The sequence below is a fragment of the Electrona antarctica genome (genome assembly GCF_951216825.1).
Source record: "Electrona antarctica genome assembly, chromosome: 20".
Taxonomy (NCBI): Eukaryota; Metazoa; Chordata; class Actinopteri; order Myctophiformes; family Myctophidae; genus Electrona; species Electrona antarctica.
In genome coordinates this window covers 36,241,398-36,268,889 of record NC_136801.1, presented here as the reverse complement: position 1 = coordinate 36,268,889, position 27,492 = coordinate 36,241,398, and the positions used below count along the sequence as shown (strand labels likewise).

At 42.7% G+C, this 27,492-nt stretch overlaps 2 protein-coding genes across 6 annotated transcripts; one reads left to right on the top strand and one right to left on the bottom strand.

Annotated features, from left to right (window-relative positions):
• Positions 1–436: 436 nt before the first annotated feature.
• hccsb (holocytochrome c synthase b) lies at positions 437–9,602 on the bottom strand. Of its 2 annotated transcripts, none has more exons than XM_079489987.1 (9): positions 9,453–9,602; positions 8,441–8,562; positions 7,563–7,610; positions 7,347–7,394; positions 6,027–6,172; positions 5,313–5,461; positions 5,060–5,179; positions 3,963–4,049; positions 437–3,035 (listed from the first exon to the last, which is right to left on the bottom strand). In XM_079489987.1, exons 2-9 carry the CDS (start codon positions 8,547–8,549, stop codon positions 2,837–2,839), a joined length of 906 nt encoding a protein of 301 aa, XP_079346113.1. In that variant the 5' UTR covers positions 8,550–8,562; positions 9,453–9,602; the 3' UTR covers positions 437–2,836. The 2 variants fall into 2 exon arrangements, with proteins under 2 accessions (XP_079346113.1, XP_079346114.1); XM_079489988.1 differs by lacking the exon at positions 9,453–9,602 and adding an exon at positions 8,747–8,787.
• Positions 9,603–9,891: 289 nt separating this feature from the next.
• On the top strand, positions 9,892–27,042 carry LOC306913497 (uncharacterized protein). 4 transcript variants are annotated; one of them, XR_013788548.1, is made up of 5 exons: positions 9,892–10,129; positions 11,861–11,992; positions 12,675–12,782; positions 14,403–15,842; positions 26,477–27,042. XR_013788548.1 is itself a non-coding variant. In XM_079490188.1 (4 exons), exons 2-4 carry the CDS (start codon positions 11,887–11,889, stop codon positions 15,773–15,775), a joined length of 1,587 nt encoding a protein of 528 aa, XP_079346314.1. In that variant the 5' UTR covers positions 9,892–10,129; positions 11,861–11,886; the 3' UTR covers positions 15,776–15,999. The 4 variants fall into 4 exon arrangements, 3 of the variants coding, with proteins under 3 accessions (XP_079346314.1, XP_079346315.1, XP_079346316.1); XM_079490188.1 differs by lacking the exon at positions 26,477–27,042 and having other exon boundaries at positions 14,403–15,999; XM_079490189.1 differs by lacking the exon at positions 26,477–27,042 and having other exon boundaries at positions 11,857–11,992; positions 14,403–15,999.
• Positions 27,043–27,492: the final 450 nt, after the last annotated feature.

Sequence of the window (27,492 nt, the reverse complement as noted above, 5' to 3'; positions counted from 1 at the left end):
GTGTGCCAGCAACACTGCTGCGTTGGGACCAACAGGTGGTGCTATTGTTTCACCTTAATGCTTCAGAACCACTGACTGAGTACATTTGCTTGAATAATCTTTTTGAGTATCTGTACTTGACAATAGTGCTGATTCTGGCCCGGGATTGTGCCAGGGAATCAGCACTCATGTCAAGTACAGATACTACTTGACCAAAGTAGTTGTATTTTTTTTCCTCTTTTTGTGGGATTTTATTTATGTGGGGATGCCACTCCCCAGGGGCTCCTTCTGTGGAGCTCGATGTGGGAGTGCATTGTTTGCATGTCCAGGGGCAGGCAGTGAAGTTCAAGTTGTGCGTGTCACATGAATATGTGCATGGCTGATGTCACAGATCAGTGGCGGATTATGACCACACATTGTGCCAGAGAGACAAACGGGACAGAAATACTTATTTCAGAGTCAAAAAGTCCATCTTTATTGCTTGACTGGTTCATAACTTCATATTATAACAGATCCAGTAAAATAATTATTCTTCAGCGTTCCAGTGAAATCGAGAACTACATTGTGCGGACAGAAGCATGCAGGTACAGTATATGGGACACCCATATTTACAGTCAGTCACTCACAAACAATAAATAGAATAGCATCCACCGGGACCTCAATGTTAAGAGAAATATTAGCCCACATCGCTACTGCACATCGATACCCTAGACATAATACTGTAGACATTGCATTGGCGACTGGATCGCAATGTTGCTGCCATATTGGCAGGGGCAACTTGGCCTAACGCCACTGACAGACATATGCCCGAGTCTGGTACTACACATGTAAGATAAGGCGTTTTGATTCAAATAAATTACCAAGTATTATCCTGTAACTGCAAGTCTAACATTTGTAACAAACCAAGCTTCTTGAAAATTGGTTGAGAAACCTCCTGCTTAACTAGACATACATTACATTGGGCTACATACATACATGCTGCATGCATTAGTGCAGCTTTCCGGGACTCACTCTTTCCCAGGAGTTTCGCCCAGGTGGACAGAGGTTAGGTTTTTTGTTTTCACCGGAAAAATAAATACATTTTAGTTACTCCACTGCGCTGGTCTGCATTTATGCGAGCCCCGGAAGTAGACAGTAACATAGCTCTAAATGCGACAGCATTAGAGCTATGGACCAGAGCTAGATTTTAGGCAGCATTTCTGTGAGGTTAGGTTTAGAAACACCTGGGAAAGAGGGAGTGGCAGCCAAGTTGAGGCATAGCTCCAATGCACAGCAGATGCATATGCATCTGCATATGCATACAGTATGGTGATTGATACCGTGTCAAAATGAGACAGCCGTCCCCAGGATAAAAATGCATTTCGATCCTCAAGCTAATAATGGGTAAATAATACATTTATTCACATTTTCTTTGGAGCGCCTATTCCCTTGGAAGCAAGCAATAAGCAAGCGAGTAGGGCTGAGCCATATGGATGTTAATATAATATGGATTTATTGGCCAGCCCTATGATGCGGTATGAGAGGAGGACAACTTTACAATACTGGGACAGGATAATCCATCCTCCAAACCATTCAATTCAGAAGCGTAATTTATACTTCATTGTATGACGGTGTCTCGCTATGATAACGGCCTATGACCTGCAAGTTCACAGCATGTCGCAAGACGTGTCTCAGAAGACGACAGCTTGTGAACTGAGGTTTTGGTGCTCGACACCGTCGCACAGTGAAGATTAAATTATAGCAAACCCTAAACCTCGGATACAAAATCACCCCTCAGCATTCAACACCACACACACACAAACCGGGAGGGGGGAGGGAAGGAATCTGATTGCTTACAATCTCAGAGCCGAGACCATTTTTTCCCTTTCCTTTTGTTAAAAAAATAAAACTATACCCTAAATATAACTATACCCCACTGACAACACGGCCCTTTGGTCAAACCCGCTTCAACTCAATAAACAATATGAAACTAGCTTGCCAGACAGCAAAGCGTATTTTTGAAAACATTCACATGAAATTGAGGCACATTTTCACTTGAACCCCAAAAACCGACGATTCCATTTCCGCTTCTAAGACCATGGTATGGCCTAAATAAGGTGGGCCCGGGGACCCCCAGGGATCCTAGAGGGGGTCACCAGCGATATGACCGATTGTCAAGAACTAAATGGACCCTTGTGGCTCCGTTAACTGAGAGAGTGGGTCCATTCGGTTCCATTTGTACACTCAGAGGTATGGGGGTCCGTAATGTGACAAACGCCCTAACCAGCCTGCAAGGACAAACGCACCCAGGGAAGGATGCTTTTGTTTTCCGATATCTATCAAACGATAATTCTATTAAGAATCCTATGGGTTCCACTTGTATCAGAGTGGCAGCTTCAGCCTATGCAATAGGGACTGGGAGAACATACAATTCCATGTAGCTGCACGACATGCCTAAATCTTTTTTTATGTTATTTTAAATTATTTAATTGATTAGCATGGTGAAGCTTGTTTCTTTGAAGTAGAGTGTTCACTGCTTCACTGGTTTCAAATGTGAAAATAGGATTCCGTCCAAACAAGTATTTTGAAGTGTTCCCGTGTGTGACATACTTCAATTCCGTCCTTTAAGCTTATTATCCTCCAACTTGTATAAAAGTAGTACGACAATGTCACTTACTAGTAAGAACTGATAAAACAAGCGAGCACCATCCGTGACGCATTGTTAGCTTGTAGATCCTTGCACGAAGGAGTAGGAATCAAGCGCTTTCCACATGGTTTTCGTTCGTAGTTTGGGCATGTTCTGAAAACGGCTGACCAACAAGCTCACAACACGTCACTTCCCGACGAATGAGAAGAGGGAGTGACAAAGTATTTTCTTTTAGGAGCTCCAACGCCACCAGGCCACCTTCACGCGGTCCCAGACCGCGTCCAGGGAGTCTAAGGCAGGACGGACGTCCAGTATGGAGAACTCGTACGTGTCCTTGTTGATCTCGCCGTCGTAGTAGTCGATGACGTAGCGCACCTCCTTCCCGCAGCGGTCCACGATCCAGTCGTGCCGATCGAACGGCAGCTCATACCTGAGGGAGGAGGCAGAGGGACGCATGGATTAAAGAAAAAAAAAAAATATATATATATATCATGACTGAAAAATAGGGCAATTTGTGAAACGACGTTGAAAGGCGCCACCACACACTAGCGCCGTGTTGTTTTGGTAACCATACAGCTAACCAGTTGAAGAAATGGCAGATTGAGGGAGGCGTTAACGATTGCGTTTATGAAATATCAGAGATCATTAGGGTTTTCTGGAAGACTGAAATAACTAATAATCAAAAATAGGCTATCTACCAGCTTACAACACGTGTTGTAAGCTTGTAGATAGCCATTTTTTGGCATGCTGCTGACTTCTATGGAATCCAAATGACTGAAATCAGTCGTGGCGACTGAGAACTTAAATCCATGGGGACAGGAGGAGAGCACTGAAACTCATCTTTATACACTTTAACTGTATGTGTATGTAATGGTGATGTAAAACAAACATTAAACTCTGTGTTGTTAATGGCATTTAATGTTTGTGTTAGGGACAAGATGACGTACATTTCCCTTCATTGTCAATGGCGTTTTTAACGTTTGTTTAACTAAAAACAAACATTAAACCTGTATATAGGCGCCCCTAAAAAAAGACTAATAATAATCATTTATTCTTCTGTTTTCTACATGAATATAACCACATTATAACCATATAAAATGAAAGGGGAGTGAAATGCTGCAAATTGTAAAAAAATGGGACTCATCGTCCCTGGGACTCATCTAAAAGACCACCCCTGCATCCCGGGACTCATTACATTGAAAACCTATTTACATTTTATGAGTTATTTGTAATCAGTCCTAAACGGATAGTGATTTGGTTTGCATACATGGCTAAGGCTAACCTTGCACTGACCCCATCACCTAACATTAGTTACGTGCACAGTGCATTTAAAGCAATTAAGTGTCAAATAGCTCACCCCATCCAGTGGCGAATGCGTGCCCTGGGAGAGAACTCCTTAGCTTTACCTCCAAACCGTTTGAGAGAGGGACCACATGGACATTCCCTGTGGGAGACACACAAACCAAGTTAACAAGAGACTTTAACCGTTTACAATACATTATGAATCAGCATGAACAGGTCATGTTGGCGTGTGCGTAATCTGCACATGGTACGAAACACGTTTGCTCGCAGATTAAGGCAATACGCCAGGAGAATGTCATGTAAACACCTAACCAAGATTATCTAACTTTGGTCTTGATCACAGTATACATAATAACCTCATCCCGCTGTCTATCAAAAAGCTGTTTTTGTAATTTAGTGAGTGACTGAGGCTGCCCATATATATCTCACGGAGAATATCCAGCACACACATCCTGTATTTGACCTTTCAGTGTGGGTGCGATACTTTATCTCCTACCTTGCCTCTCCTCCCAGAAGCTCACAATAACGCGTCCTTTATTTTAGCCTTTTATTTAGGCACAACAAAAATAGAAATGTGTAATTTAGGGGCGAAATCTTTGTGTACAGGCGAGAAACTTGATAGCCAAAGCATGTCATCTGGAATAGACCCATTAGCACATACATGGGCAACTGGTGGCCCGGGGGCCACATGCGGCCCCCACCATCACTTAATGCAGGTTATTATCAGAATACTGACAAATTATTGATTTAAGCGGTTACAATTCCAAACATTGCAAGCATGACCCGCTTGAATTACTTCAGTCTATATGTAGCTTACTGACAAGTATTAAAATATTATTGTCTTTGTATGTCCAATGCATTTGTATTTAGTTCATAAAGTTAACATAACTATAACTAATTAAAATGAGATTATATAAAAAGGTCACTTTTCAGGATTCCAATTAAAAAACAAAAAAAGTATTCAGTATTTCAAGTCAAAAATAGCAAAAATAGTCACAGTGCGACGCATTTTGAGCTTGTAGATCAGCTATTTTTGCTACGACAGAAATATGTAATGTGGCCCTCTGGAGTGAGTGTGGAAATAATAGTGGCCCTCTCCATCGTCAAAGTTGCCCACCCCTGCATTAGCAACTAGTAGGAGTGTGGACTCACTGTCCGTGGAGAGCCTCCCACTTGAGGATCTCCTGCCAGGCCTGCTCGTTGTTCTGGTTGTGGATCTTGATGATGTTGCTCATGTCATGTGGAGCCAGGTCGTCCTCACGCCAGCGCCACCTGCATGGTGCGGGGGAGAGAATGAGAGTATGAGACATCATCTTATGTGTTGCCATTTTATCCTACATCCTTTTATGGTATAAACTGGACGAGCCCCATCATCGCCCGCCCTTTTATAACGAGAAACACTGACCCCTTCCGGAGCATGGCGTTCCAGAACATCTGTTCCGACGGGTAGACCCAGTTCCTGCCGGAACCGTGCCGGGGGATCTGGGACTCCTGCCGGTTGACGGGCAGGGGGAAGGGCTGGTCTGGAGCGGCCACCTGATTAGGAGGAGGCATCTGGACAGTGGACACAGGCAGACAAGGAGGTTAGGAGGAGGCATGAGGACACATGCAGACAAGGAGGTTAGGAGGAGGCATGAGGACACATGCAGACAAGGAGGTTAGGAGGGAGCATCTGGACACAGGCAGACAAGGAGGGTGAAAATGTAAAGAATATGCCTCAGCCTCGCGGTCTGGGCACCTAGGAGACCGCGTGAGCGATTCCGACGATCTTTGCTGCGTGTCTTCAATTCAACTTCAATTTTGACTCCATATTATTGTCACAATTTCTCCAGCATTCACTAAGTCAAAGTCATACGATTTGTCACACACGTTACCGCAGTGAAATTTGTTCTCCGCATTTGACCCATCTCTTGGAGCGGTGAGACGCAGCCAAGGAGCGGTGCGCGTGCCGCGCTCAGGAATAATTTGTATTAGTTGATTTGACCCCCAATGCAACCCATTGATGCTGAGTGCCAAGCAGGGAGGCATTGGGTCCCATTTTTACAGTCTTTGGTATGACCCGGCCGACCTCCCAGTTTCAGGGCGGACAGTAGAATTTATCTAAACATGTGAAGCGTACCATGTTTGTTGGGTCGATGTCGCTCTGCATGCTCGCCGCTGCTCCCTTCATCGGACATCCCACAAACTCGTAGGCCCTGTTCTGATGTGCCGGGGCTGCTGCTTCTGCTGGTGGTGGTGGTGGTGCTGCTTGCTGCGTGGGAACGTCTGATGGAGACAGTAGAGCGCACATTGTATAGATATTTAGGATCACCTGCTATTGTTGGATGCATGGATGCGTTAATCCAGTCCACTTTATTTATATAGCACATTTCAAAACTCAGGGTTTACAAAGTGCTCTACAGGATAAATAAAAAGCAAATACACTGTAGCTAAAACACAGAAAAACAACAGCAAGAACACAGTACAAAACAGTGAAACAACTGAGACACATCACTAAAAAGTACAAGTCAGACAGTGAATAAACATAACATGGACCAAAGAAACTCAAACAGGGTTAAAAGCCAAGGTATAAAGGTGGGACTTAAGGCGAGATTTAAAAGTCTCGATGGAAGGGGCCAATTTGACGGGGCGGGTCATCTTTGTGACTCTGAGATTTAGCTGGCCTTCGGACCGCAGTGACCTTTGAGGAGTATAAACCTTAATAAGTTCAGACAGATAATCAACTCTAAAACGAACAAGGAGTTCCGCCTGCGGCAGAGTTTTGGACTAGCTGGAGTCGAGCAAGGGAGGCTTGGTTTAAACCAACATAAAGTGCATTACAGTAGTCCAACCGCGTAGAAATAAAGGCATTGATAACCCACTCAAAGTCACATAAGGCTGCAGGGAACCTAGGTCAGTGGGAACGATACCAGGACCACTAGGCCCAAACACTATGACCTTTGTCGGACTTTTGTTGACACGTAGGCCCCTTTTTCACCGGTTGGTTCCCAATGGGAACCGGTTCAGTTCTTTTTGGTTCTTAGTCCATGAGCCAGAACGTTAATTATGAATTGAGTGGGCAAAACCATACCTATATTAGATTGTTATCACCATGAAACTTCCCCAATTGAGTACTTACACAAAGACAATGATTTATTGTTTTACACATTTTACATTTTAAATATGCAAATGAGGCATTATGTAGGAAAATGTGCAAAATAATCGAAAATATGAAAAAGCTACTACTGTGGACTAAGAACCAAAAAGAACTGAACCTAGTGTTGCAGACCTTCTTTGCAGCACCTGCTTTCAAATGTACTTTTTTTTTTTACATGCTCAACTTCTTTTGATCTTGTTACATCACCTGTACAGTTCATTAAGAATTACATTTGCTGTCGGCGTGTGTGGATGTGTATAAGATGGCACCGTTTGTTGTTGACAACAGGTGTCTCACACTTACCACTTACTGGCTGCGTTTGGTGCATCAGACATTCGGATGGCGGAGACACTGAAGGAGAGAGAGAGACATTGATGTGGCTTGACCAGAAGAACACACACAAACACACACTCACCTTTGTCTACCTTTCTTTTACAGTTTTTAACCATAGTAGCTAATTGACTTTGAGTACCTATAAAAGTGCTATATAAATCGTATTTAGTATAATTGTATTATTACCTGTTACAGGCTGGGCTTGGTGCATGGGACACTCTGACGGAGGGGACACTATAGAGAGAGAGACGGGATGAGGTGACAAACTCAACAGTAGAATCCACAAATAAAATGCCATTGTGACATGAGAAACGCCTCAATGTTTTTCAGTCACACCTGGCATTGTTGTCCTGTACAGGGTCAGTCAGTGTTGTACAGGGTCAGTAGTAGGGTAAAAACAAACATGGCTGGCTGACATAGTGTGTAACTAATTCAATTAATAACGGGTCTGACAATCTCTAGCGTTTTCGCCCTGTATGACATTACAATGCAACTGTCCGGGACCCGTAAAATAAACCAAAGCCACGCGAGGCCGTGGTTTACCATGGCCATGGATTTTAGAACAGCGCAAATGCACTCTATAGTGTCTACTCAGTTTCATTGTACAGATATTCTACTGTTAGACAGATGCTTAGGATCCTCGATGACAATTACCATGTGTTGTTCTTGCTTACTGTAAATCACTCTGGATTAAGAGCTTCTGCTAAATGCCTAAATTGTAAATTGCATGGTTAGAGTTAGAGTGCGTGCAACCCCTTAACCCATTTTGACCTGAGATCAGATTCTAAAAATGTCTTCTACATCCTGACAGTTTTCTGAAAAAGCTATGTTTCCATGTCAGTCGTTCTTCGATTTTTCTAAAATAGCAGACCTACAAGCTCGTAGCGCGCCACTCGGTGGCGCGCTATGAGCTTGTAGATCTGCTATTTTTCAATAGCTAAAGCATGACATGATGCTAACACCAAAAGGGGTTCCCGCCACAATTTCACTGAATGATTTCTACAAGAAAGTAGGGACTGCTCGTGTGCTCGTTTTCTAAAGGGAGGCATAAACACACAACCCACCTTTGACGGGCTGTGGATCGTGGTGCATGGGACTGCCCTGTGGTGGCGCGAACGCCACTGCCTCAGCCTTGACGGATGGAGGAACAGGGGTGGAATACGAGGCTCCCATCCTGCCCACAGTCCTGTGCAGAGCAACAGAAAACACAACCACTAAAGTCCAGTGTCACAATTTCTCTCTCTCTCTCTCTCTCTCTCTGAAGTTAGTGCACATTGCACATCACAATCAGCTATTTTCAAAAAATGATTTACATTACACGATCAAGAGAGACTATAGTCAGTGTCAATTGTATAGTGTTACCAACTTACCGTTCCTTCAAATTTAATTTAACTTGTTTATGCTGTAGGAGTCATCTCTCTCTCCCTCTCTAGAATGAGTATATGAACAGTCCAATATGATTATAATTGACTGATTGCATACTTTATTAACAGTTTGCATGGGGAAAAAGCACAGAGGTACAGATTTATATAATAAGGATGCTAGGGACTGGGAGCACTATGGCTGTTTCCAGCGGGGTCCACTAGTAGTATGCGTCTGTGACTGTAGTGTACACACTGCTGTCATATACTCATTTTACTCAGTATAGGCTATATTCATATTCAACTGAATAATTAGTATAATTATGCACATCCCATCAATACTACGTTGGAATATAATGAACAGCTACAGTAGCAAGAAACTGACAGAAAGCATTATAGCATCCAAGTTGCTTTGCAGCTAATGAACAGCTATTATACAGTTCTAATAAACAATGAAACAGTAACTGATTACAGGTATCCTATATGGTGTTGTGTCAGTCCAGACTAATACAAATAAAACAGAGCTACAAGCAAAACAACGTTGATCTGTCCCATTTTAGCCTAGTGGGCTAAAACACCTTGAGTTTAGCCAACAAGGACAAATGTAACACTTCGCCCCGGCGACAGATGGCGACCAAAATAAGCCGTTCTTGGTCACACAAACTGTGTCGTTTGTGTTTATGACAACAAGGACACGCCGAACACACCAACTGACCTGTTGTCGAGAGAAATATCCTCCTGTGTACTGTCTTCAGCTCTCTGCTGCCAAATGTCTGAATGTCAACGTGCGAACGCAACACAACGGAGTGATATGTAGCCTCGTTCGTTTAGTATTAAACACATCAGTGTTGCCAGATTGCGTGAGAGAAACAAGCAACCCGGTCTATATGGGGGGGAAAAGCCCCAAAAAGAAGCGAGCACTTCCCCCGTTAAACATGTAAATGTTATGTGCAAATAGCAGATCTACAAGCTAAGATCTGCAATAAAAAAAAAAAAACCGCAACCAACTGCAATATTTACAAGCAACTTTACAGAAAGACTAGCCCAAAGTTGATTATAATAAGCAGACATGGCAACACTGAAACAGATCCGTCGCTCACTTTGTACGTCGGCACGCACGACAACGCGCTGTTAAATTACGTCACTAACGTCAAGTGACGTCACGTATGGTTCCCATTGTCCCATACCAAACAGTGGAGGAAGCGTGTGGAGACCCGAGTCAGGATAGTATTAGTTCTAGTTCCACGGATATCTTTTTGACCAAACTGAAGAGTCTGTTGTTAGTTTAAATCCTCCATGGGTATAACGTAGCATTCAGGCGTAACCAACTGAGACGAAGCCGCTGCTTTATTCCACATACAATCCTCACACACACGCCACACGCATTGTTTGGTGAGTGTGTTTTTCCTTGCAACTTGCAAGTCAAAGGTGTGGGCAAATGCTTGCCCCATCTACTGTGATAACAGACCTCCCTGTCTGGAGGATTTATTTTTGAGTGGTGCAACCACTCCTATAGACAGCTATGTGTGGCTGGGTCTGTCCTAGCCGCAATTTGCAACTCTAGATTTGTTTACAATGGGATGAATCTAGAGTTGCAATTGACTCCCCACTCATCCAATTTGGTTTGTGATCTGCTTGTCTTAAACAACGTTAAACTCACCAACATTGCAGCTGTAGTCCAAACTTGAATTATCCTCTTTTCATAAAAATCCCCCGTAGACATGTTATGAGCTACTTTCTGTCAAGAAATGCTGTGCAGGTGATTATTTTTCTAAGTGCTGGAGTTTGGAAGCACTTGTCATAAGTCACTGAACTCCCAGCGTACCACCTGTTTCGAATTTGCACATAATGCAGGAGGCAGCAGCGCTACCCGTTAACAAAAACGAGTGCTTCCAAACTGCAACACCTGCAGAGGATGTCTTGACAGAAAGTAGCTCATAACATGTCTACGGGGGATTTTTATGAAAAACAAGCTCGGCAGATTGAAAGAGGATAATTCAAGCTTGGACTACAGCTGCAATGTTTGTGAGTTTAACATTGTTTAAGACAAGCAGATCACAAACCAAATTGGATGAGTGGGGAGTCAATGGAGGGTATTGCAACTCTAGATTCATCCCATTATAAAAAAATCTAGAGTTGCAAATTGCGGCTAGGTCTGTCCCAGAGCCTTAGATATAGACATGGCTCTGGTTTGTCCCTGTGTCCGAGCACGAACATTTTGTTCACCACCAAGTGTCACTGTTGCACAGCCTAACACACAGACACACACAGGCCAGGGAGGAGGGCCAGTACAGTACAGTACAGTACAGTATAGTACAGTACGTACAGCACAAGTATGCTACCGTAGAGCGCCACTCAGACTGGTCTGATTTTTAAGTGGTGCAACCACTTCCTTAAGTGACTATGTGTGTGGCTGGCTGGGTGGGTGCGTCTGAGCACGAAAACAGCATGGTTGTTTTTCACCACCTGTGCGCAACCTAACACACACACAAACACATGCACATATTAACTGTATATATGGTGATTTTGGGTGTGCCAGTACAGTACAGTGACAGTAGAGGGACCCCTACACGGTAACTCTGTCATTTCTCAACCGTTTCGGACACGGGGCGGCTCGCCGGAATTGGGCCGGCACCCTGGGTGCGTTCCTGTGGGTCTGGAACTCCCTTCCCCCCCTCCCCCGGGGACCCCCACACGGAGTTGCACCACTTAATTCACACGGGTCTGGTTTTGACCTATTAATAGCACAATCAGTAGCTGTTCAAGAACACACTTGAACCACCGGCGTAGAGTCCATTGGGCCAGTCAGTTTAGAGCTGACCCAGTGTAACTTTGAAGAGGGGGGGCGAAAAAACAAGAAAAACAACAAAAGAGAGCCTACTTTGGCAGCCCTTGTGCATGCACATTTCTGTTTAGTATAGCAAACCACAGCATGCAAGCCGCCTTGGTTCCCCAAACCTTCACACTTCACACCTATAGTCCGGGGATGCGCTGCGCATCCCCCCCCCCCCCCCCCGCGATGATAATTTCCCCAGTCAATCATTTGATCCACGCTACACGCCTGACTTGAACTGCATTGTATGTGAGGTTGCTGAAAGATAACTTTGTGATTTCCCCAGATAGACGACCACAGGGAGAGTTTGGAAGATATGGCTTCCAAAAGGTATTCGACATTGTCAGAGGAACAGCGAGAGATGGACCAGAAACGTGGACTGCCTGATGACATGCTGAAACCTGTAGTAATTAGCAGGATAGGTATATGCAACTATATTTTTTCCTGGTGTTTTACACTGACTAGTGCTACTCCACAGAGATGAGATCTTAACAGACAGACTTAGTTCATCGTTTTTATCAAATACATATACAGTGTAGTAGGCTACTAATTATTGATTGTGGCATGGCATTATTATACAACATAACAGTGGTGTTGTCCCCTTTATTAAAACACAAAGTAAAACAACAGCATGGCCAAGACACAGGTCAGTCCTGACTTTACAGCGGCAACACATTTAAATAATTTACCCTAAATGAATAGGCCTTGTCTAAATAAATAAAAATGCATCAATCTTTTGAGTTATGCGTATGTTGTTGTAATTTGGTGGAGAGTCCGTATACTTGAACTTGAGTCAGTATTACTGACGCATTTCAAGGTGTGACAGTTTCAATGTCCGCCCTAAACCCTAAAAACCTGGAACCTCATTGACTTAAGTGAAGTCAGCTGGTAAGTGCTTGAGGGTGAGAGAGGCTGCAAGGGCTGTTCTGGTATACAATGAATGGGACAGCACGAGATGACTTATTTGTGTCACGTTATAAACTAATAAAACTCTTGTCCTTATTTAGAGTCCTTCCTTTTTAATCGAACCGTGACCCCAAGAATCGGAATTTAATCTGCAATCGTTTTGATTTGAAAAATACACTTTTAATTCCTTCATTCCAGACCAGTCTGTGGAGTCCAGCCTGCAGCTGCACATGAGTTCTCCAGCACCAAGTTCACCAACCAGGACCGTTTCTATTAAACAGGAACCTGAAAACCACCTGGAGTTCAGTAAGTTTCATGCTCGTTTTCTTTACCTTTTTCTGCCCTGAGCTATAAATTTATTAACATTTCATTCATTTCTACAGTATTTTCACACAAATAGCGTGAGAACATAAGTAGCCATATTCTTATGGGCTCCGCTCTATGATATGAAGGCTGCTGGGTGGGACTGATGGGGAAACAGTCGTGTAAGAGCCATTATGACCTTTGTTATATATATTGATGACATCACAGCAGGGCATGGGTGAGGCCAAAGTTGCCATGGTTACCCAGGGTATTTAAGCCTAGTCCCTGATTGAGCACAGGTGTTGCTGACAGGCAGAGGCACACTGTTTTGTGAGAACAGAGACTGCTGAATGTTGTATGTTTAATCTGCTGAAGTGCCAGTAAATAAATACCCTTTAATTTCAAAAGAAGTCAACGTTTTTTGTTTTTATTACACACGTCTAAACTAGTTCTCGGTTTCAGTAACCAGCCAGTGGTGTCGGTTCAGGACTGACATTACAGTTTTGATTGATTGATTGAAAAATGTATTAACAGTTTGCAGAATTACAGTACATTTCAAGCACAAACTCAATACAAAGGCTGTTAACTGTGAGTGGACGACCCAATTAAGCATTACACTTGTTTCCAATAGGGTCCACAATGTTCAATTCATCAAAAACATTTAGAGACGTACAAATAGACACTTCTATATAGACAAGGGACAGAACAGGAATTCATCATAAAGGAGGTAAAAAGGGAAAAGAAACATATACAGTGAGGGAAAAAAAGGGGTGGGCGGTGGGGGGGATTCACGTTCAGCTCCGTTCATTTGTTTGTTTTCCTTGGAGGAGCTGCGTTGGGTCCCCAAGTCGGCTCCGTGGCCGTACCTTGAGTTGGCTGTGTGGCCGTGACCATCTCTTGTGTTGTCCTTGTGTTGGGTCCCCAAGTCGGCTCAGTGGCCGTACCTTGAGTTGGCTGTGTGGCCGTGACCGTCTCTTGTGTTGTCCTTGCGTTGGGTCCCCAAGTCGGCTCAGTGGCCATACCTTGAGTTGGCTGTGTGGCCGCGACCGTCTCTTGTGTTGTCCTTGCGTCCGTGTTACAGGGGCCAGTTTCGAATTGCAGCCGTCCGTAGGTGCCCTCATTGCCATTATTCTGATGGTGTGTTGGTTCCGACGGTAACGGCGCCGCCCATAATCCATCTCGCCCGCTTTTTTTTCTGGTGACCTCACGCCGATCGCACGGTTTGGCGGTTCTTGTATTCTTTAAGCCACGTTGTCGGACTAATGCGGCGTCGGAAATTACGAACGGATCCCATTAAGGCTGGGGCGGTATGGAATTTTAATTCCCACAGTAATCGTACTCCCCTTACCACCCGAATGACGCGTGCTCAGCAGCTCATTGGCTCATTTACTCAGGACATGACCAGTGAGAGTTAGCGCATTCAGTGTTGCTAGCATACGATCCCCCCCAAACCCTGATCTATTAATACCACAACAAAATTGAAAGGATGACAGTGCGATGACAGAAACGAGCAAAGTCTGTCGTTTATGACGGGTGTCGTTTAGTGCCATGTAAAGTTTGCCTTTGTTTCACATTTATTTTCCACTGATAACTATTTCTGTCATGGTATTTTTCCCCTTCTAGACTTCCTGCAGTTCACTGTGTGTAAGAAAGAGGAACCAGAGCCTCCAGAGATGAAAGCGGAACAGGAGGACCTAGTTCAAAGGCCAGATGAGGTTGATGGGTCAACCACATTACTAGCAATGAAAAGTGAAGATGATGATGAAAACAGAGAGAGAGAGCCTCTAGCCAGTACCTCAACTGAACACATGACAGCACAAGCCGATGTGCAGGGCTGTGGAACATCACAACCAGCTAGTAATGACCAGCTCCTCTCTTCACACTGTTCTGAATCTGACATCACTGAAGACAGTGATGAGTGGTCACATTATACAAAATATGTAGAAGGACAAAGGTTGTCTTTGAGCAATAACCTGTCCCAGGACCTGACATCATCGAAACAAACACAGGGAATCACAGCAATCACAGGGAATCACACAGGGACCAAAGGTTTTAGTTGTACAGAGTCAGAGACCAAATACTTTAGTTGTACAGAGTGTGGCAAAGGCTTTGTTCAAATGGGTAAGTTGAAACGTCACATGAGGATTCATAAAGGGGAAAAGCCCTTTAGTTGTACATTTTGTACCAAAAACTTTGCTCTTCCCTTAACTCTGAGACAACACTTGCTGACTCATACAGGGGAAAAGGCCTTTAGTTGTTCAGTTTGTAGCAAAAGATTTCGTCTTAAGCAACATCTGAAATCACACATGGTGACTCATACAGAGGAAAATAAAAGGCCCTTTAGTTGTGCAGAGTGTGGCAGAGGCTTTGTTCAGTCAGCTAGTCTAAAACAACACATGAGGATTCACACAGGGGAAAAGCCCTTTATTTGTGCTGAGTGTGGTAGAGGCTTTGCTCAGTCAGCTACTCTAAAACAACACATGATGATTCATACAGGGGACAAGCCCTTTAGTTGTACATTTTGTACCAAACACTTTACTGTTCGTGGAAGTCTGAACCAACACTTGCGGACTCATACAGGGGAAACCTTTAGTTGTGCAGAGTGTGGCGCAGGCTTTGTTAAAAAGAGTCATCTGAAAACTCACATGATTATTCATACAGGGGAAAAGCCCTTTTATTGTACAGTTTGTGGCAAAAGCTTTGCACGTGCTGACTGTGTGAAATCACACATGGTTATTCATACAGGTGAAAAACACTTCAGTTGCACAGTTTGTAGCAAAAACTTTGCTCGTGCTGGCAATCTTAAAGAGCACATGATTACACATACAAGTGAAAAACCCTTTAGCTGCACAATTTGTAGCAAAAGTTGTGGTCGAATGAGTGATCTGAAAAAACACATGAGGATTCACACAGGGGAAAAGCCCTTTATTTGTACAGTTTGTAGCAAAAACTTCACTCTAAGTGGACTTCTGAAATCTCATATGAGAACTCATTAGCAAAGTAGCAAAGATTTAATCAAACTCAACATATGAACAGACAAACACCCATACGGTATAGGGAAATGTTTGTACATTTAGATGTACATTTAAAAAGCCATGTTGATTCTCATTTTCTGTATTTTATTAAATTGTTGTTAGTCAGTAGATTCAAAGTTCACCATGATGGGCTATGAAATGCTTGTGTTGCTTTTTCATATTTTTCCCTATGTCATAATTTCATGACACTAATAAAAGACTAGTACAACAATATGAGTATCTCTCTAGTTCAGGATTTTGAAAGGCATATTTGCTCATATATTCATTAACCACTTGAAACTCTATCCGGAAGTTTCCCAAGGAGCTTATACTGGGGGAAGAGGGATGTGTCAATTATTGTTGGTATCATTTCCTGTTGCTAACACAGCTGATTCAAATCACTTAACAAGCACCATTTAATCCCCATGCAGAGATTCTGGTGTTGGCCAGTGTGACATTGGGCTTGTTCATAGGCTATGGTAGCCAAGACGGAGATAACAAGATCAAGATAAAATTGATACATTTTACATCTTACTTTTAAGCCCTCAGCCACTCAAATCATCACTATGGGGTACACACACACACACACACACACACACACACAAAGCTGGGAATAGGAGGGGCTGTTTTTTGTTTTTAATCATAAACTATATCTTATCTATCTATCTATCTATCTAGCTCTACTTGCAGAGGTAATAGAGGATATGGGCATGCATAAAGTGAGTGGCAATCAATCAATACACTAATAAAACTGGTTATCTGGCGCCAACTGCTGGTGAAACCCGGGGACTTAGGTCACATTCCCACCTAATACTTCGGTAGACTCGATGCGAATGGGAGGAGAATTGGGACTTCTTGCATATTTAATTTACTGCGGTTTGCCTTCACACTGTCATCCGCAGCTATGGAAACGCAGCAGGGGGACCTTTATCAATGTGTTCCATTCATAAACTATAGCCTACCCTACACAGTGAAATATATGGTGATCAAAATTGATTCAAATTATACTCATAACGTGCATGTGTCGTGCCGTCTGGGACTGGACCCACCCCTCTCTCTCTCTCGCTCTCTCTCTCTCTATACGCACGCAGCCACGCACTGTTCTTTTGGGCATGGAAGGAACAGCGCTGAGCGATATAACAGACAGCAGCGCAAAATGTTTACAAGTTTATCGAGATGAAAGTCCCTACTCCCCACACAGTGACAGCACTCCATGTTTACGGCAAGCACAGACAGACAGACAGAATATTCTCTAGGCTATAATACACTGCAGTGTTTTTATGTGTTTCCTTAAGCAATTGATTAATGTACTCGTCCTCATTTCGATCAGGGCTTCAGTCTGCTCATTCGACCACGTCTATCCACGGTAACGGGACATCTTTGCGCTGCGTAAAATATGCCTTCTCCGTCTCCAACTGTGTTCAGCTCCTCACCCGCCACATCGTTTGCTTCATTTCCTTTATTTACTGCGGATTGTATTCACACCTGCACTGAATCGTAATCTAGTGCGATTGGAAGCGAAGTGAAACCCCCGTTTTTGCTCGGAGTAGAATGCGGTTCTTTGATACGCATTAGATTTCGAATGAGCTTTCACACCTGCCAAACGAAGTGCACTTTCTGACAATGCGCAGCAGGATTCGTTTTAATCGCAGCAAAGCTCTCTGGTGTGAATGTCACCTTAGATTCCGAGGGGCAGTGGCAAAATGATACAACAGCTGTTGTTCCCCAACTGTGGCAAAAAGTTGGACCTGTGGACCGCGTGGGGGATCAATTTCTGATCTATTATGACCTATTCTTCATCACGATCAGTGAAGTTGTAACCCAGCCAACATGGCAACCCGAAAATGGCAACCCATGTCAACTGTCAATCAAGGCAGTATAAAGGTGACATCAGTTCCTACACTCCCCACTCATTCAAGATGGCCGAAATGTTTGGCATGGCAGCAGCAGGTTTCTCTTCACTACTGTGACAATCCTTGGTTACTCTTCGGTGAGTTATATAGGCTTGGTGTCATGTTAACTTGGATCAACTGGTTAACTGTTTGAGTTTATATTGAAAGTATTTGATTTATGTTTGAACTTTTGGTTTAATAATTAATATTGATATTATAAAATACTTTGTATTTTATTTTCTAAGACAAAGCATGCATGTAATGATATAAACTGTTACTAGAAAAATGATTAAAGAGATCGATACTGATCACATCGAACTCTTTATTCATTAATAGTTTTTGATTTAAAGTTGTACAACGATGATTTTTGAACAAAATACTGATTTAGACACCTGGCCTTGCAGGTCAGGTTTTTGTGTCCTTAAAAGGAATTCCCCTTGGATGGTTCTGGTACCGGCTGGTACCTGAACCTGGCGAGCCGACCCGGATCTTGACGCCCCCCTTCCCTCCACAAATGTGGTAACCCTGTTCTCCACACTGGAGAGAGACTGAATTCCCCCCTAGAAACATAGGAACTCAACATGGACTCTCAAAGTCACCACCTTTAAAGGGGCCCCCATTTTGTATTTTTTATTTTCTATAAATGTTCAAAGTTGTTTAAGTTCTGTTTTTTGAGTCGATGATAATATTTCCGTTAACCTTTAACTCCAGTTTCTGCCTCCTTATTTCTCTGGTTTTCACTCACACATTGAGCTCCTTCCGAACCTGGTACTCTGGTTTATGCGCAGTCAATTCCTTTACCATATACCAACCTTTAATTAGTTATCCAATGCGCCACTTGCTACAAAGTGCCTGTCACTCAAGAGTGACAGGCGAATTCAACCTTTGTCAAGTCCCGCCTGTGGTAGTGCCCCTCTTCGCACCTATTGGTTGCTGTTTCGTGGTTGGACAAAAATCCTTTCTCTCCATCCACTACCATTGAAATAACGTTTTTCAGTTGCTTCATATTGATATTCTGTGCATTCAATTCTTATCTTAAACTTTGTCAGTAAAAAGGAACATCACAGGTGCAGGATGGTGACTGCATGGGCATATCAAAATTAGCAAAAAAGTTTGAGCACATTCAACAAACAAGGCGGAACCAGGGCGGAACAAGAGCCTGCTGGTTAGTCAGTCAGGGTCAGGGACCAATCAGAAGGCTGACAAATGGTGAATTGAAATCAAGCCCTAGAGTATAGGGGCTTCACTTTGTTTAACAAAACGGGCGAATCGTGGATTGGGCTCATAGTTATGTTTAACTAGCTTCCTGGCTTAAAGCAGCATCTTTGAGAAAGGCGGTCAAATGGAATACTCTCCAATCTCTCTTCAGACTGACGGGAGACGCAGTACACTCATAGTGGAGTTTTGACCAAACTGAAGAGTCCGAAGTCCTCCGGGGTGTTAAAACAGCAAAGCTTAGTTAAACGCATGCATGCCGATGGTTGACATAACGTAGCGTTCTAGTGCTCATTGCTAGGAAACAACCAAGAACGTCTGTTTACCAATAACCAACAGAGTTGGGGTCCGTTACTCAAAAAAGTAATACACTACACATTACACATTACTTTTGAATAAAATCGCCTGAGATGCAGTCACATAATTTGCCCCTTAACAAATCTTTATAATCCTAATAAGGAGGACATACATCTCTCTTTATGCTCTTTAATACCAGGTTGTTGAACAAGTGAAGGAATAAAACACAATCAAACTCCACTCGCGGCGGGGGGCGCTGAAAGCAACAGCAGGACGCAAGTAACTAAAGCAACCAGTAACTAGTGTGATTACTCAATTTGGAGGAGTAGTGTCGTTACTTACTCGTTACCGACAAAAGTAGTGTAATTACAGTAACTACACTACAAGTATTACCAACTGGGACAATTAAAGCCGCTGCTTTCACATACAACCCCCCCCCCCCCCCCCCCCACACACAAGGTATGAAATACACACTGTGTGTGTGTGTGTGTGTGTTGTGTGTGTGAGAAAGATTGCTTCAGTTGCACACAAAAAACACATGGACTTACTATGGCCCAACTATTCTTTGCAAATTTTATTTTGCAAAGAGTTTGTAGAATGGGTATAGTTCAACGAATATACGGTCAATATAAAAACTGCTAAAACCATAAAATCACACCCGTGTGAAGTGAGTGGTGCAACTCCATGTGTGTGTGTGTGTGTGTGGGGGGGGGGGGGGGGTTGCGGAAGTTCCAGACCCACAGGAACGCACCCAGGGTGCCGGTCCGATTCCGGCGAGCCGCCCCGCGTCTGAAACGGTTGAGAAATGACAGAGTTACCGTGTGGGGGTCCCTCTACTGTACCCTCTACTACACTGTACTGTCACTGTACTGTACTGGCACACCCAAAATCACCATACAGTTATTATGTGCGTGTGTGTGTTTATGTGTGTGTTAGGTTGCGCACAGGTGGTGAAAAACAACCATGCTATTTTCGTGCTCAGACGCACCCAGCCAGCCACCCACCCACACACATAGCTCCGTAAGGGAGTGGTTGCACCACTCCAAAATCACCAAAACATACATCCTGGATGGATCCTCCATTTTCAATTCATCAGAACATTTTAAGATGTACGAATACAAACCTACACGTCTATGCAAAAGAAAAATAAATCATTATATATATAGTTAGAAAAAGTAAAAATAAAAAGAGGGGTAAAAACATGTAGGCCTAGTAGGCCTACGGGGTGCTTCAATTTTATTTTTACAGGGGCCAGTTTCGATAGGCCATAGAGGCCATAGAGGACTCCGACTGTAGAGTCGGAGTCCTCTATTCGCTGGGTGAAACAACACAGCTTTCATCATTGGAGTTGCATTACGAAACGTAGGCCTACACATCGTTACATTATGGGTATTGTAGTGCAGGTAATTGCAACATCCACTGATCTTTTGAAATTTTTAAACGGAACTGTCAAATATTCGAAACTTTCAGCGATTCTGCCACTAATCATATTCTTTAAGACACGTGTGCGGGTTTGTGCCAGGTCAAACAACGGAATCAAATGAGGTTGATCCCCATCCCCTATTCGCTCAGTTAGGACGACGTATGTGTCAGGCAGAAGAATACAGTTATTTATTTAAATTTTTGTTCTGTTTTAATTGTGTGTGTTTGTAGCACGGAATCGGAATGTGATGATTTGATTGGCTGAGCACGGAATGTGATGTATGAAATGTATGTATTTTTAAAAAAAACTGTTGTTTCATTGTAGGTACTAAAGCACACTGACAGAATTAGCATTAACCTTCTGGTAACATGTGAGTGCTACCCATTAGTCTATGGGTAAAGTGTTACTTTCTACAACCTTCAGCTGTTATGTGGGCAAAAGCTAGCCCCAACTGTGACAACAAAACCTCCCTCGAGGATCTATTTTTGACCTGTTTAGCACAATCAGTAGCAGCTAAAGAAGACCACACTTGAACACATTCTGTATGTAAGGTTGCTGAATGATACACTTAAAGTTTGTTCTGCTGGTGATTTCCCCAGACCACCACAGGGAGAGGTCGACTTTTCACGAGAGATGGCTTTCAAATGGTATTCAACATCGTCAGAGCGAGAAATGGACCAGGAATGTGGACTGCCTGATGATTCGATGAAACCTAGTAAGGTTTCCAGCATAGGTAGGCCTATGTATTATATACATTTTTCCTAGTGTTTTACACTGACTAGTACTAATGCACAGAGATGAGATCTTAACGGATTGACTCAGTTAATCGTTTTTATAAAATAAATCTAGAGTAGGCCTATAGTAGGTAGGCTGCTAAGTATTTGTTTGTTTGTGGCATGGCATTTTATTATACAACATAATGGGTGGTATGCCCTTTATTAAAACACAAAGCCAAAACTAATAATAACAGCATGGCCAAGACACAGGTCAGTCCTGCCCTTACAGCGGCAACAACACATTTAAATCCTTACCCTGAATGATTAGGTCTAGTCTAAATAAACAATACTTCAATATTTTTAACGAGTATTTAAATGTAAACATGTATGCGTAGGTCGTTATAATAATGTTGGAGATCTGTGTTGAATGTAGTCTAATGAAGTCAACTGAAAGCATTTATCATTTAGAGTAGAATTCCAATGTCCGCCTTGAGCCCTCAAGTCCTGGACCCTCACTGATTTAAGTGATGTCAGCTGGTAAGTGCTTGAGGGTGAGAGGCTGCAAGGGCTGGTATACAATGAATGAGACAGCACTTTGAAGATGAGTCCCTTTAGTTTACATGAACAGGGAATCTTGAAAAAACAAGGAAGTGGCCGCACACACTGATATCCAAAGTGCCAATATCTTTTTAGGACGCAGATTAAGACATAAACCTTTAGACCTTAGTTTACATATAGTAAGAGAAATCTATGAAAATCTGGGAACTAAATCGTTACCAAGAAATTTCTTCACCAATGTGTTTCTAAAGGTGTCTAATAACATGTACTAAAAGTTTGAAATTCAACTCCCGTGGGAAATTGAGTTATTAGCATAATATGTGACCATACCCTTAACATCCTATATAATGCAAAAAAGTCAAAATTTCATCATTCTTTAAGTAGCATGTGACATATTAAACTATAGGGTTTTCAGGATTCTGAATCCATTCCAAGCATTAGTTTTGCACAAAAAACACTCCTTGGGAGGATAACGGCCTCACAAACGTGATGAGGTCAGCACATTTGGTCAAGTGGATATGGCCTAATTTAGCCCAAGGACTGTTTTTTGTGCAAAACTAATGCTTGGAATGGATTCAGAATCATGAAAACCCCCTAGTTTCATATGTCACATGCTACTTAAAGAATGATGAAATTTGGACTTTTTTGCCTTATATAGGATGTTAAGGGTATGGTCACATATTATGCTAATAACTCAATTTCCCACGGGAGTTGAATTTCAAACTTTTAGTATATGTTATTAGACACCTTTAGAAACACATTGGTGAAGAAATTTCTTGGTAACGATTTAGTTCCCAGATTGGTCAAATACCTGATAAAATGCCCTTACTAATAATATATACAACTCTTACTGTCCTTATTTAGAGTCATTCATTTTTAATCGAATCATGACCCCATTAATCAAATCGAGAAACGTTTTGATTTGAAAAATCTATTTTTAATTCCTTCATTCCAGACCAGTCTGTGGAGTCCAGCCTGCAGCTGCACATGAGTTCTCCAGCACCAACCAGGGCCGTTTCTATTAAACAGGAACCTGAAAACCACTTGGAGTTCAGTAAGTTTCATGCTCGTTTTCTTAACTTTTTTCTGTGCTGATCTATCATTTTATTAACATTTCATTACTTTCTATTTTCACTGAAATAGCATAAGACCGTAAAGCGATATTCTTATGGGCTCCACTCCATGATATGAAGGCTGCGGGTGACTGATGGGGAAAGGGCCAGCGTCATTATTCCGACGGCGTGTTGGTCCGACTCGCCCCATTACTATCCCTGTCCTTAACCCAAACAATAACCGCATGCGGAGCCATGTTGTCGGACTAATGCCCCTGCAGAATTACAAGCGGATTCCATGGGGAAATTGGACTACAACAGGGGCAATGCTGCAAATAGACCCCATGGCCAGTCACCTGGGATCAATATAAGTAGGCATAAACGCCTACATGTTATTTTAGTCCGTACCTCACATCCTCGGTTTCCCCCTCCCCTCAGGTTAAGAGTCTGGGTGTCGTCCTCGACAGCACCCTATCCTTCCACACCCATATCAACAACACCATCCGGTCTGCCTACTTCCATCTCAGAAATATCAACCGCCTCCGCCCCTCACTCACTCCCCACAGTGCCGCAATCCTGGTTCACTCTCTCGTCACCTCCTGCTTGGACTTCTGTAATTCCCTTCTTTTTGGTCAGCCCACAAACTCCTCCATAAACTCCAACTGGTCCAGAACGCTGCTGCCCGTATCGTCCCCAGAACCCCTGTCATCAGTCACATCACCCCTGTACTTCACCAACTCCACTGGCTTCCCATCAAACACCGCATAGACTACAAGATCCTCCTCCATACAGCCCCCCCATACCTGTCTGACCTTGTCCATGTCAACATTCCCACCCGGTCTCTTAGGTCTGCCTCCTCCATCACTCTGAAAGTCCTCCCAGCCCGTCTCTCCACCATGGGGTCAAGAGCCTTCAGCCGCTCTGCCCCTCACCTCTGGAACTCCCTCCCCCCTGATATTAGAAACATGGACTCTATTACCATTTTCCAAACTCACCTAAAAACGCAGGCATATGGCTGACCTCTGCTGCAGGCTGTACCTTAGTTATGTTTTGTTTTTAAATATGTTTATATAAACCTGTTGTATGGCGACCTTGAGTGCCCTGAAAGGCGCCTTATAAATAAAATGTATTATTATTATTATTATTATTATTAAAATACATGTTTTGGCCAGAAAATAAAATATTCCACAAAATGTTTAATTCCATATGACAAACACCATGTAGTAAAAACTTAACCAGCATTGCACCCTCTACGCGCCTAAATGGAATATTTCTATTGACAAGATATGTACGGGCCCCTTGAAACAGACAAATACTGCGGTGCCTTCAGACTGGTGTCACTTACCACTATTATCCAAAACAGCAGAGACATGGACGCTCACAGCAGGGCATCTACTGTACACAAGAATGCACTTGGTGTCACATGGACAGACTACATACAAATGAGGACCTCTACTGGGGCCTTCCACAAGCACAGACTAAGTTAGAGAGAAACACTGCAGAGCTCAAACCCTAATGCTAGACATGGGTGTGTAGCATGTTTATGACAGGTGTCATGTAGTGCTTATGAAATATAAGTGGCATATACAGTTTGCCTTGTGTATACCATTTCAAATATATCTTACATTTATTTTCACCTGATAATAGTTATAGTTATTTTTCCCCTTCTAGACTTCCTACGGTTCACTGTGTGTAAAGAGGAGGAACCAGTGCCTCCAGAGATGAAAGAGGAACAGGAGGACCTAGTTCAAAGACCAAATGAGGTTGATGGGTCAACCCGATTACTAGCAATGAAAAGTGAAGATGATGATGAAAACGGAGAGATGGAGCCTCTAGCCAGTACCTCAACTGAACACCTGACACCACAAGCTGATATACAGGACTGTGGAACATCACAACCAGCTAGTGATGACCAACTCCTCTCTCCACACTGTTTTGAATCTGACATCACTGAAGACAGTGATGAGTGGTCACATTATACAAAAGATGTAGAAGGACAAAGGTTGTCTTTGAGCAATAACCTGTCCCAGGACCTGACATCATCGAAACAAACACAGGGAATCACAGCAATCACAGAGAATCACACAGGGACCAAAAGTTTTAGTTGTACAGAGTCAGAGACCAAATGCTTTAGTTGTACAGAGTGTGGCAAAGGCTTTGTTCAAAAGGGTCATCTGAAACGTCACATGATGATTCATACAGGGGAAAATCCCTTTAGTTGTACAGAGTGTGGCAAAGGCTTTGGTCAAATTGGTAATTTGAAAATTCACTTGCTGACTCATACAGGGGAAAAGGCCTTTAGTTGTTCAGTTTGTAGCAAAATATTTCGTCTTAAGCAACATCTGAAATCACACATGGTGACTCATACAGAGGAAAATCAAAGGCCCTTTAGTTGTGCAGAGTGTGGCAGAGGCTTTGGTCAGTCAGCTGGTCTAAAACAACACATGAGGATTCACACAGGGGAAAGGCCCTTTATTTGTGCTGAGTGTGGTAGAGGCTTTGCTCAGTCATCTAGTCTAAAAAAACACATCATGATTCATACAGGGGAAAAGCCCTTTAGTTGTACATTTTGTACCAAAACCTTTAGTGTTCATTTAAGTCTGAAACAACACTTGCGGACTCACACAGGGGAAAAGCCCTTTAGTTGTGCAGAGTGTGGCACAGGCTTTGTTAAAAAGAGTACTCTGAAAAGTCATATGATGATTCATACAGGGGAAAGGCCCTTTTATTGCACAGTGTGTAGGAAAAGCTTTGCTCATGCTAATGATGTGAAATCACACATGGTTAGTCATACAGGTGAAAAGCACTTCAGTTGCACAGTTTGTAGCAAAAGTTTTGCTCGTGCTAACCTTGTTAAACTACACATGATTACTCATACAGGTGAAAAACCCTTTAGCTGCACAATTTGTAGCAAAGGTTGTGGTCGAATGAGTGATCTGAAAAAACACATGAGGATTCACACAGGGGAAAAGCCCTTTAGTTGTACAGAGTGTGGCAAAGGCTTTGTTGTAAAGGGTCATCTGAAACGTCACATGATGATTCATACAGGGGAAAAGCCCTTTAGTTGTACATTTTGTACCAAAAACTTTGCTCTTCCCTTAACTCTGAGACAACACTTGCTGACTCATACAGGGGAAAGGCCCTTTTATTGCACAGTGTGTAGGAAAAGCTTTGCTCATGCTAATGATGTGAAATCACACATGGTTAGTCATACAGGTGAAAAACACTTCAGTTGCACAGTTTGTAGCAAAAGTTTTGCTCGTGCTAACCTTGTTAAACTACACATGATTACTCATACAGGTGAAAAACCCTTTAGCTGCACAATTTGTAGCAAAGGTTGTGGTCGAATGAGTGATCTGAAAAAACACATGAGGATTCACACAGGGGAAAAGCCCTTTAGTTGTACAGTTTGTAGCAAAAACTTCACTCAAAGTGGATGTCTGAAATCTCACATGAGAACTCATTAGCAAAGTAGCTGAGATTTAATCAAACTCAACATATGAACAGTCAAATATACCCATATGGTATAGGGAAATGTTTGTACATTTAGATGTACATTTAAAAAGCCATCTGAGTTGACTTGGTTTGGCTTTGACTTGGTTTTTGACTTTGGTCAGTCAGCTACTCTAAAATAACACATGATGATTCATACAGGGGAAAAGCCCTTTAGTTGTACATTCTGTACCAAAAACTTTAGTGTTCATTTAAATCTGAAACAACTGGTAAATTGAGTCATCTGAAATGCCATATGATGATTCATACAGCGGAAAAGCCAAACGCCATTTGTACAGTTTGTAGCAAAAGCTACAGTCAAGTGAGGTCTCAAAAATCATATTACAACTCATTCAAGAGGAAAAGCTTGTTTGTAGCAAAGATTTAATAAAACCCAACATCTTAACAGAAACAAATTGGCACCCATACAGCGTAGGGACATTGATTTGTATATTTAGATATACCAGCCTCCATCATGCACAGAATCCCAACATGACCCGTTTTCTATGTTGATTCTCATTTTCTGTATTTTATTTGTGTTAGTCAGTAGATTTTAATTTCACCATGATGGACTATGAAATGCTTTTGTCGTTTTTCCTATGTCATAATTACCCGACACTAATAAAATACTAGTAGGCCTACAACAAATGAGTATTTGTCCAGAGTTCATGATTTGAAAAGGCATTGTTAAGATATGCTCTTAATTGTAACTTATATTGTGTAGAGCAAACTATTATCTATTGTTTTGATTTGATGCTTGATTATTTGAGTAATACTGATCAGTGCCACCTGCGGTGGGCGTGTATTATGATTTGGGTGTGTTCAATAAAAGGCCTCACTTGCTGTTAGGACAGCGTCCTGTGGAGCTGCGAACCTGAGCTGTCTGTGCCCGTGTACATTTTATTAAATGTCCCTCGTCAGTGGCACTATTACAGTGGTGGTCTGCAATGCTGGGGCTATGAAGTACTTTGTTCATCAGGCATATTTGCTATTGCTATATAATTTACTACTTGAAACCCTATCCACACGTTTCCCAAGGAGCTTAGCCTACTGG